General features: G+C 44.4%; 1 protein-coding gene across 1 annotated transcript; it reads left to right on the forward strand.

The window, feature by feature from the left end:
- The first annotated feature begins 357 nt into the window (after positions 1-357).
- LOC139789174 (zinc finger SWIM domain-containing protein 6-like) lies at positions 358-8,868 on the forward strand. The gene is made up of 2 exons (XM_071729691.1): positions 358-361; positions 8,006-8,868. The coding sequence occupies exons 1-2, from the start codon at positions 358-360 to the stop codon at positions 8,866-8,868; spliced, it is 867 nt and encodes a 288-aa protein (XP_071585792.1).
- Positions 8,869-12,195: the final 3,327 nt, after the last annotated feature.

Consider the following 12,195-nt stretch of genomic DNA (forward strand, 5'->3'; position numbering starts at 1 on the left):
TACTCTGACACACCCATGACAGCGAAACAAAGGATGAGATGTCGCATCACTTGCAACGCTTTCTCACCAGACTGAGCTGTAGCCCAGATAAAATGACTATAAGTATCAATAGTAACATGAACATGCTTAAGCCTTCCAAATTCTGGTACATGAGTGACATCCACTTGCCATCTTCCATTTGGACCAAGGTCTCGGGGATTAACTCTGAGGCCGAGACCAAGTCTCTTTTGGTTACACTGTGGGCAGGCTTTTACAATGCCTCTGGCCTCATGCATGGAAATCTGGAAGTGACGATGGAGTCCTCTGGCATTCTGGTGGAAGGTAGCATGCGCATTCCTTGCCTTAGTAAATTCGTCCATGGGTACAGATAGCGAAAACAATCTGTCTGTTCGGGCATTGCCTTCTCCTAGGCCGTCAGACCATTGGCGACTCTGAATATGAATGGTAGCATAAGGTTGATCTCTCTGTTGTATGGCAGTCCGCAGCTGACAAAATAAGTCATTTAATCGCCAGTTTGCGACGTCTTTGAGATATGCGTCCTCAATTCGCTGTACAACTCCCACAGCATATAGGGAGTCTGAAACAACATTAAGGCGCACATTCAACCAACGTGAAAAGGCGTAAACAATGGCTGCCAACTCTAGAGTCTGTAGGGTATCGTCCTCTTGTGAGGACAGGAGTTCATGGCACCATTGCTCCTTATCTTGCCAAGTCACTGCGGCTGGTTGTGAACGTTTTCCTGCATCGGTAAAAACCGTTAGTGCATTTTGAAGGGGTTCCTCAGATCGTTTTGGAACAGGAATCCATTCATGCAGGGACATCCACTTTAACACAGTAGATCGCAACGGAGAGAGATCAATGGCTTGCGGTGCTTCTAGGAGACTTGACTGTAGGTCTGGAGAGTGCTGCAAATACCAGTCCAACTCTCCTTGCTTCATTGGAAGATAAATTGTGCTAGATTCATCTCCAGTAATTTGTATAATACGGGTTCGGCCTTTACAAATTAGAAGGGCCAATACCTCAATCTTTGTTTGGATTGTAGTTTTTGGCTGTAGTGGTCCGAAGATCCATTCTAAGACACAGATATCAGCAGACCTAGTCTCCCCCTTTTTCTTTTTGGACTGCGTGAGAGCTCCGAGTAAATGTTGTTTACCCGTAAGGATGGTTAAGTCTATGGGTAAGTTTACATCATGGCGATCCACGGAGCACTGAGGTATTGTCAGGCCAATTTCACTTATGGCCTGTTGTTGAGCTGCCGAAAGAGTAACAGGGGAGGCAGGATCGGTGCCTTTAAGAAATGGTCGTAACGGTTCTAGATGATCGTTTGTTATACCGATCACAGGGTGTAACCATTGAACATCACCTAGGAATCGTTGTACATCATGTAAGGTATTAAGAGTCAAATAGAGAGCAGCTCTTTGAGGTCTAACTTGTGACTCAGTAATATGCCATCCTAGGTACTTCCATGGTGGCGTACGTTGTATCTTTTCAGGTGCTATTTGGAATCCCTGGTGACTTAGCTGTTGTGTTAAAAAATGCTCTTGCTGCTCGGTAAATGGGTCTTGTTGTGCTATTAGGATGTCATCCATGTAATGATAAATTAAGGCATCTGGCCATGCTTGCCGTACTGGCAATAATGCTGCATCTACAAACAATTGACACAAAGTTGGGCTGTTTTCCATGCCCTGTGGGAGCACTGCGCACTCAAATTGTGAAGCAGGGGCTCCTCTGTTAAGGGCTGGGAGTGTAAATGCAAACTGCTTTGTGTCTTGTGGGTGTATGTGTATGATGAAGAAGCAGTCTTTTAGGTCTACTATAAGTAGATGACAACGCTCTGGAAGCATTGCGGGGTTAGGCGTTCTGGGCTGAAAAGCTCCCATTGCTTCCATCTGGGAATTTAACTGCACGTAAATCATGTAGTAAATGGTACCTGTCAGACTTCTTTTTAATTACGAAGATTGGAGTATTCCAGGGGCTAGTTGATGGTTGTATGTGCCCTTGCTCTAGCTGTTCTTGTACTAAGATGTGTGCTTGTCTGAGGCTTTCTCGCTTCAGCGGCCACTGCTCGATCCATATTGGCTGTGATGATAACCATGTCAACGGGATCGGGAAAGCCCAAGGAGTGACTGCCAATAAAAACGATCTCTCGTGATCAGGCGTGCTCCAATCTGGCTTAGTATGTCTCGACCAACAAGGGCCTGTACGTTTGTGGGCATGATGGTGATGAATCGAAGAGACGGCTGCTGCATCAGTTAATTGTCGTGTCAGGACTAGCTGGGCAATTCGAGTTCCTTTTAGAATTACCATAGGTGGTGTCCAAGTCATAGCTACAATACAAATTTTTCTAGTATAGTCACTGTCTATTGCTCCTGGCAAGACAAACAAACTCTTAAGTCCAGCAGACAACTGTCCTAATAAAAGGGGTCCACATGGTTTTTCTTGACATTTCACTGGATCGGTGATACCTGTAGGGATCTTTTGGCGCTTGATGTCACTGCGAGTCACATCTACTGCGGTTGCCAGGTCCAGCCCGAGGCTTCCACTGGTTGCTGGTTGGAGGGAGGTGGGTGGCTGGAATTGTTGTTGGAGGGAAGTGGGAATTGGCTGGTTGTCGAAGGGAGGTAGGGATGGCTGGTTGGTGAAAGGAAGTGCGGGTGGATGATTGCTGGAGGTAGGTGGGGGTAGCTGATTATTGGAAGGGAGTGGAAGTGGCTGGTTGCTGGAGGGGAGTGGAAGCGGTTGATTGCTGGGAGGGAGTGGGAGTGCCTGGTTGCTGGAGGGGAGTGGAAGTGGCTGGTTGCTGTTGTTTGAAAGGGTCCACACTAGAGCCGCAGTTGGGGTCTTTGTGCCGTGGCTCCTCGCGCTCCTTGATCCATTTCCGTGGTATCTGCAGACTTCGGTAGCATAAGTGTTCGTATTACAGTGTTGACACCAGACTGTGGCTTTGTGACAATGCCTTCGAAGATGTCCAGTGTGTCCACAGCGAAAACATTTGTCGGTTGATCGTTGCGGCTGTCTGGCGTTGGCAGGATGTAACGGGGCTAAGGCTGCTAAGACTTGGTGCTGGATTGTGAGAGCTTGCTGGTGTGCTTGCTGTTGGGCTAAAAAGGCTTGTTGTTGGGCTGCAAGAGCTTGCTGCTGGGCTTGCACCATACCTTTCCCTACATCTTTTATTGCCTCAATTAGCATTGCCTGAGTCCCTACTGGTACTCTAGATAACTGTTCCAGCATCTTCTCAATTGATGCTTCTGATGGCATGGAGGAAATTATATTTTTCGTGGGAGTATTGCTATTGTCTAGGATACACTGACGGAGCAATGTAGTTTTCGTTTGATCTGGTACACAAGTCTGGTTGATGGCATCAGTGAGTTTATCTACAAACTGTGAGAATGGCTCATCTGTGCCTTGCTTAATTGACATATGAGATGGGACAACTGATGTAGTTCGACCTTTACTTATAGCTTCTCTCACAAATCTCATAAACTCTCTTATTATATGTAGGCCTAACCTTGCTTTTGCCTCAAAATTAGCATATAGTCCACAAATCATAAATTGATTTATTGTTATCCCATACAGGGGGTCATTTTGTTCTCTAGAAATGTTTACGAATCTGTGACATAATGTTTGCGAGTGGGCTCGCCATAACAGTAAAGGTGATTGAGTCATGATCATTCTCATAATTCCTTTTATATCCTCTGGGAGCAACAGTCCTGAGCCCCAGATATAACTTATCATTTACTTAACTAGTTCACCATGCAACTCGCATTCATTTATGGTAGTTCTTAATTGTGTTAGCAATTTCTAATTTAAAGAGTGATACTGCAACTCCACATTTCTGCGATTAGCTTTTGTATATATGATCGGGAAAACTTGTGGCAGGGTATCTAAAACTGAGGAAAAATCATAATCTTTATTATTAAGGGCTTGCTCATGCATTTGAGATCAATTAATCGTTAAGGTGCGGTAGTGCCGTGCAGCAGGCTTTTATTTCTGAAAAGCGGCTGCTTGCGGCGGGAGGGGGGGGGGGGGGGAGGGAGGGGGGGGGAAGGAGGAGGGAGGGGGGAGGAGGGAGGAGGGAGGAGGGAGGGAGGACTGGGAGGAGGAGGGAGAGGGGAGGGAGGAGGAGGGGTGCTGCGGGCCGGGAACGTCCCCGTCGGGTGATGTACGGCGTAGGGGTGGGGCCGAGGGCGGGGCCCAATGGAGGTCGGGACCAGCCCTGGAGCCACCCTCGCCGGATGACGCGGGACATAGGGTTTCCGGACTCTGATTCAGTCCGCTTCCGGCTCTGCAAGTGGTCAGTTCCGTCCCGTCCGCACATCCCGAGCCACATGGCTCAAGATGGCCGGCACAGGCCACATCAGGGGGAGGGGGGGGGGGAGGGGGGGGGGCAGCGAGTTGCGTCGGAACTTCACTGGAAATTTTGAGCAAGCTGTACAACTATTCCGTCTCCCGTTGGGGGACAGGGATCGTAATCAACTCCTAATTGATGCAAATCTGGTATCGGCTGCCCTTTTAAGGTCGCCGAAGCTACAGCGGCGATTTTCTTCTCTGTCTGATAACGGTGCAAGCAAGTAATCATTGTATGCTACGGTTTCATTAACTTACGAGCTGTCTTATCCTCTTCTATTACCTTATACCACAAAATATCTCCTAAGCTTTTCTATTCTTTCTCATCAAATAAGTTAGCAGGGTCAGTAAAAAACTGATATGTGCGGCCGCCGGATCTTTTGTAAAATCCACATCTTTTATGGCACGTTTCTATAAGAAACTAATAAAAAAGGTCTAGAATAAAATAGAAATATAAAAAGTCTAGGGCTACTTCGTTCTCTATTTTCTGCGCGCTTAACTATCCCTTTATTATTTTGGTGCAGCCTTAATCCGAGGCTTTTATGGGCTTTTTACAACTTTTTATAACTAAGAACCGGTAGCCCTTCCCCAGCAGCAAACAAACTCGTTCATTTTTCTTTAAGTTGCGAATCACCTCTCTACGCCTGCGTCGAGAGGAATTCACTGCCATCCGAAACGTTGCTTTTTCGGTGCTTTCTTGGAGCCCCGTTCCCAGCCAAGTTTTTTGATTTCAGCGGTTTTACCTGCCGAGCTGCGATTGGTGCTATCGATGGTTCGGTCCTCCACCAGGCGTCCCTAGTGAAGATCGGTCTTCCGCAGGATTTGCCTGTTGATTTCGAAACTTTTCAGACTTTTTCAAGGCTCTTCAGACTTTCTGATTGTTCAGGGCCTGTAGCACGGTTCGGGCGCCAGTTGCGGGAGCGGCAAAGAAAACGCGTGCAACCAATATGGTTGATAAACGGACTTCTGGTTTATTGCGCAGCAACTTTTGCTTATATAGTGCTTCCGTGACCACACCCCAGCCACCAACATAACTTTTTATTGGACACCCGGTGTGTTTACCTGTAGCACAGCGAATCCCTGGTGCAGGTAGCACCGGAGTATGGGCCGATCTAATTGGCCTCCCAAACATGGGGTTGGGCATAGCAAAGGGGTCGTACCTCCTACCTCTTCGAGAATATTCAGGAATATTCTCCAACATTCTCCGAGCCTTCCTAACATTCCACAACAGTATGCTACGGTTTCATTAACTTACGAGCTGTCTTATCCTCTTCTATTACCTTATGCCACAAAATATCTCCTAAGCTTTTCTATTCTTTCTCATCAAGTAAGTTAGCAGGGTCAGTAAAAAACTGATATGTGCGGCCGTATGCTACAAGCGCCGCCGGATCTTTTCTAAAATCCACATCTTTTATGGCACGTTTCTATAAGAAACTAATAAAAAAGGTCTAGAATAGAATAGAAATAGAATAGAAAGTCTAGGGCTACTTCGTTCTCTATTTTCTGCACGCTTAACTATCCCTTTATTATTTTGGTGCAGCCTTAATCCGAGCCTTTTATGGGCTTTTTGTGCGAGTCTTTTGTGGGCTTTTTACAACTTTTTATAACTAAGAACCGGTAGCCCTTCCCCAGCAGCAAACAAACTCGTTCATTTTTCTTTAAGTTGCGAATCACCTCTCTACGCCTGCGTCGAGAGGAATTTTTTGCCATCCGAAACTTTGCTTTTTCGGTGCTTTCTTGGTGCCCCGTTCCCAGCCAAGTTTTTTGGTTTTAGCGGTTTTACCTGCCGAGCTGTGATTGGTGCTATCGATGGTTCGGTCCTCCACCAGGCGTCCCTAGTGAAGATCGGTCTTCCGCAGGATTTGCCTGTTGATTTCGAAACTTTTCAGACTTTTTCAAGGCTCTTCAGACTTTCTGATTGTTCAGGGCCTGTAGCACGGTTCGGGCGCCAGTTGCGGGAGCGGCAAAGAAAATGCGTGCAACCAATATGGTTGATAAACGGACTTCTGGTTTATTGCGCAGCAACTTTTGCTTATATAGTGCTTCCGTGACCACACCCCAGCCACCAACATAACTTTTTATTGGACACCCGGTGTGTTTACCTGTAGCACAGCGAATCCCTGGTGCAGGTAGCACCGGAGTATGGGCCGATCTAATTGGCCTCCCAAACATGGGGTTGGGCATAGCAAAGGGGTCGTACCTCCTATCTCTTCGAGAATATTCAGGAATATTCTCCAACATTCTCCAAACCTCTCTAACATTCCCCAACACCTAACTGCCAGCTCCCTCAGATATTTGATGCCTCTTTCCATGGTATTCCATTTAATAGTGCGACATTTGATATACTCCTTTTAAGTTTATCGGCTTTTTACTACAGATAAAAGTGTTTACAAAGACTAAAAGTACCAGCTTTTCTCCCAATTACCTTATCAATTCCCCATCTCTGGCAAACGATCCCATCTGCTGCGCCTCTCTGCACTCCAGGTCTACTGTAGCTGCCCGCTTGTTCCAAACAGAAAGCATCCAAGCAGTCAGTGATTCACCTTCATTGCAAGCATAATCCTTTCTTAAATTTCAAATCTCTTCCAGAGACATAGATTAGACAATTATCTCAGGTTCCAAATCACTCTCCTGTGTCGTTCCTGCCTCGGGCCGACTCTCTCGCTGATCAGTGTTTTCTGTTGTCTCAGTGTTTTCTGTTGTCTCTGTCTCTGAGCCATCATCATCACCCCTTCCTGGGCGGTCCAACTTCTTTAGATGCTTTCTGTGGGTTGTGACAGGGGCGACAAGGGATGGTTCGGAGCCAGCAGGGGAGGTGTCCCTGGCTGGTGGTGGTGGCAGTGGCAGTTTTCCTGCACAAATATCAAACATTGAACCACCCCTGTAACATATTTAGGCACAACAATAACCAAAACAAGTAACACCAATCGTCACTGAGGCCTCAAAACTCTGGTGGGCCGAACTCGCCAGAGAAAGGAACAGAATCATTTTGCGTACTGAACACATTCACCACAGAGTCTCGAAACTCCCCAATGAAATTCCTAACCGAACTTATTCCCGCAGAAACCGCTGTTTTAACAGCTTAGTAAATTATCATGGCTGGGAGATGGTCATCCCTAAACTTCCTTATCTCCAGGCTAAACAACCCCAGTTCCCTCAATGGCTCCTGCTTGTGCTCTAGACCCTTCCCCAGCTTCATTGCCCATCTTTGGGCATGCTCCAGAACCTCAATGTTATTCCTGTAGTCAGGGGCATACCTTGAGATACACATTGATAAAAGTAGTTAAAATTGCCTTTTAAGTGTTCAATGTGTGGGCTGCTTTTGAGTGATGTGATGAGGCCAAATGAGCCAGAACTTTTTGTCCAAATTCTCTTAGATAACAAGTAAAACATATCAGTTGTCACACTGGGAGATTCAAGCTTATCTTGCAGGCTTTTTTGTTATCTGCATTTTGGTGATTGCTACAGTTTGCACAATAGGTTTTGTTTTAATGTCCTTTTCCAGCCACGTTATCTGATTTAGCCCTTCTTGCTGAAGTACGTCTCCTTTGATGTACTGGCAACCTCTTAGTCTTTGAAAATGAAATCTATCTCTTGATGAACATTTATACCTCCTAGGTTTTATCAGTTGTGGCTGATCCTTTCTTTCTCTCCCCAGGTGTTTATGCACTGGATAGTATCATGCAAAACTGGTTTACACTTTTCACTCCAACAGAAGCCACTAGTATTGTTGCTACAGCTGTGATGTCCAGCAGCACCATTGTCCGTCTGCATCTGGACTGCCATCAGCAGGAGAAGCTGGCCAGCAGTGCTAGGACACTTGCTCTACAGTGTGCCATGAAGGATCCTCAAAACTGTGCCCTCTCTGCACTGACCTTATGTGAAAAGGATCACATAGCTTTTGAGACCGCTTACCAAATTGTTCTAGATGCTGCTACAACTGGCATGAGCTACTCACAGCTTTTTACTATAGCACGATACATGGAGCACCGTGGTTACCCCATGCGGGCCTACAAGCTGGCCACTTTGGCCATGGCGCATCTCAACCTGAGTTACAATCAGGACACACACCCTGCCATTAATGATGTTCTGTGGGCATGTGCACTCAGCCACTCCCTTGGGAAAAATGAGCTAGCAGCTATAATACCTCTGGTGGTCAAAAGTGTCAAATGTGCCACAGTACTGTCAGATATTTTGCGTAGGTGTACTTTGACCACTCCTGGCATGGTGGGACTTCATGGAAGGAGGAACTCTGGTAAGCTCATGTCACTGGACAAAGCCCCTTTAAGGCAACTCTTGGATGCCACGATTGGAGCCTACATTAATACAACTCATTCACGTCTCACTCACATCAGCCCGCGACACTACAGTGAATTTATAGAGTTCCTCAGCAAGGCCCGAGACACCTTCCTAATGGCTCATGATGGAGACATCCAGTTTACACAGTTTATTGACAACCTAAAACAAATCTACAAAGGCAAAAAGAAACTGATGATGTTGGTTTGTGAGCGGTTTGGTTGATGAAAATGTGTGAAGGGGGGGGACGGGTGGTTTGTTTTTACTTGAGCCTACCTTTGTGTCTTTTTGAACTTAGAGAAACAGAGCCACACTGGTATTGCATGTGTACAGTTATGCTGAGCTTGCAAACTGTCATGTTGTGAAAGTTTGTGTTTATTTTTTTCCTTTTTTCTGTTTTGTGTGAGAGAGAGGTTTAAAAGGTTTGGTTTACACTGAGTATATGTTGTCAAGTGTTGTCAAAGCCCACATCACTCTCCTGTTCTTTCTGTATATGTTCACAGCCTCAAAACCAAACATATATTGCAATGGCTTTAAAAAATAAACAAAAAACCTCCATCCTGTGATAATTACCTCAAATGGATTCAGCTTTACTCCTTTGTAGCTCATCCTTACATTTCAGCATATTTAAACAAATCAACAAACAAAATACTAATAGTTAAAAGGCTGACCATGTGGCTTTGCAGTGCTGTTCATCTTGAAGCATGGCACACAACGCTTGTGCATGTGGAAACTTAGCGACTGTCAACATACATTCTCAGGGATTTATTAAAAAAAAATAAAAAAGAATGAGAGCATTTATTGTACTGTATATATATTAGAGTATATGTCTGAATATTGAAAACATATAACATTAATTTATATTTAAAAAAAATCTATGTAATGCAAAATACTTGAAGATGCAATAGCTTGGTTTTAAAAAAAAAGAAAACCTATCCTAAGGACTAAAGTGCGCCTTGCTTCAGGGTTGGCTCAGGTGGTGAACTATATGCTGGCCATCTGTGCAGAGCCACCTTTTGGACTGCATGGTTGGACTGATACCTATTGGGGGAAATTAAATATATATATATATTTGTAAAACCCCTGTATACATATAAATGTATACATACATGCTTATAACAGGTACTATAGTAAAGAGGGACAACAAAAAATACACAGCCAGAGCAGCAAGCCTTAGCATTAAGAATACAGTATGCCAGAATCGGAGTTTGTGCCTCCTAGCCTAGGAAACTTAAAGAAATATCCTTTTTAACACAAAATGCAAAATTATTGACATGATACGTTACACCTTTGCAGTGAGCTAATAATAAGCAAACCTTTGTGCACAAATATATATATATATATATTATATATATATTCTGCATAGTTTTTTTGACTTTGTGCAGGACAGAAAGTTGTGTAGGTATGACTGTTTTAATTTTCTGCTCATTTTTCTAATATGTTTTATTTTCTCTAGATTTACTCAAACAAAAGCAGCCTTCTATCTTGCCTTGTCTTAATGCTTTAAAACAACCAAACTGGAGATCCATCTACTAAACCGTTCATTATATTATTAAATACCAACTTTGGTTACAGTGTAGTGTCTTTACTTTAGCTGATGGTTCAGAATCCATGTGCTTTTTAAATCTTTTTTATGTTTTGGCGCAAAAGTTGTCCAGTGTCTCTTATTCCCTTCATTAGACAACATGCTAGAGGTATGTTTACAGGCATTTTTGTTTAGAAAAACAATTTCATGCTATTTTATTTATTATAATAGGTAAAAGGGTTGTATGGAATGAGTGAGCAGCTCTTCTTTGTTGCCGGCTAGGCCTAAACTACTTGTCATGTAAAATATGAACCTTACCAAGCCTTGCTGAGTTGTCCTGACCTGGTAGTATTAGCATTATACAGCTTCTGCAACTTCTATCCCTTCCAAGTCTTGAATCCTCATTATGTGTTTGCTTCATTACTTTGTTCTAGATTAATTTTCTGCTACAGACATTAAAGAATGAGAAGGATACTCCATTCTGTAATAGGGCGTATGTGGGTGTGTGAGGGGGGTTTGCCTCTTACAAAGAGAGATTCCAGGGGAAAAAAGTAAGAGCTTTTTGGCTGAAAACTGATCAAATATTTCCAAAACTACATATGGGAATTCATTTTGAAGCATGAGAAAGCCTAGTCAAAATACAAGTCTCAAATACCTTAGCTTCTTTTCAGAGCCATATATTTGAGATATGCAACTGAACACCTCGTATATCATTGTCACAAAATGTTATAGTGCTTTTCTACACTCCTTTAAATGAGAATCAGAGAATCATTAAGGTTGGAAAAGACCTCTAAGATCATCAAATCAAACTGTCAACCCAATACTACCATTCCAACAAAACCATGTCTTCAAGTGCTACATCCACATGTGTTTTGAACACCTCCAGGGATGGTGACTCTACCACCTCCCTGGGCAGTCTGTGACAATGCCTGATCACGCTTTCAGTAAATAATTTTTTCCTGATATCCAATCTGAACTTCCCCTGGTGCAACTTCAGGCCATTTCCTCTTGTCCTATCAACAGTTATGTGGGAGAAGAGACCAACCCCCACCTCACTACAGCTTCCTTTCAGGTAGCTGTAGAGGTAGCTCCTCTTCTCCAAATTAAACAATCCCAGTTCCCTCAGCCAATCCTCATAGGACTTGTTCTCTAGACCCTTCACCAACTTGGTTGCTATTCTCTGGACATGCTCCAGCAACTCAGTGTCCTTCTTATAGTGAGGGACCCAAAACTGAACACAGTATTAGAGGTGCAGTTTCACCAGTGCCAAGTACAGGGGAACACTCACTTCCTTAGTCCTGCTGGCCACGCTATTTCTGATACAAGCCAGGATGCTGTTGGCCTTCTTGGCCACCTGGAAACACTGCTGACTCATATTTAACTGGCTGTCAATCAACACCCCTGGTACTTTTCCTCTGGCCAGCTTTCCAGCCACTCTTCCCCAAGCATTGCATGGGGTTCTTGTGATCCAAGTGCAGGACCTTGTTAAACCCCCTTCAACTGACCTTGACCCATCGATCCAGCCTGTCGAGATCCCTCTGAAGAGCCTTCCTTCAGGCAGATCAACAGCCCTGCCCAACTTAGTATCATCTGCAAACTTACTGAGGGTGTACTCAATCGCCTCATCTAGATCATTGATAGAGATATTAAAGAGAACTGACCCCAGTACTGAGCCCTGGGGAACACCGCTTGTGACTGGCTGCCAATTTGATTCAATTCCATTCACCAAAGCTCTTTGAGCTTGGCTGTCCAGCCAGTTTTTAACCCAGTGAAGAGTGCACCTGTCTATGCCTAGCTTCTCTAGGAGAATGCTGTGGGAGATATTTGTCAAAAGTGTCAAAGGCTTTACTAAGGTCCAGGAAGATAACATCCACAGCCTTTCCCTCATCCACTCTTCTCTTGATGAGATGAAGGAATTTTTTACTATAAAAATTCAGAGGAAAAAGGAGAAAATCAGAAGGGAAAAGAGCAGCAAAAAGCAGCGACCAGCAACAGGAAGCAGCACCAAGGAGCAGCAGTGAGCAGCA

This window comes from Heliangelus exortis, chromosome W, assembly GCF_036169615.1.
Source record: "Heliangelus exortis chromosome W, bHelExo1.hap1, whole genome shotgun sequence".
NCBI lineage: Eukaryota > Metazoa > Chordata > Aves > Apodiformes > Trochilidae > Heliangelus > Heliangelus exortis.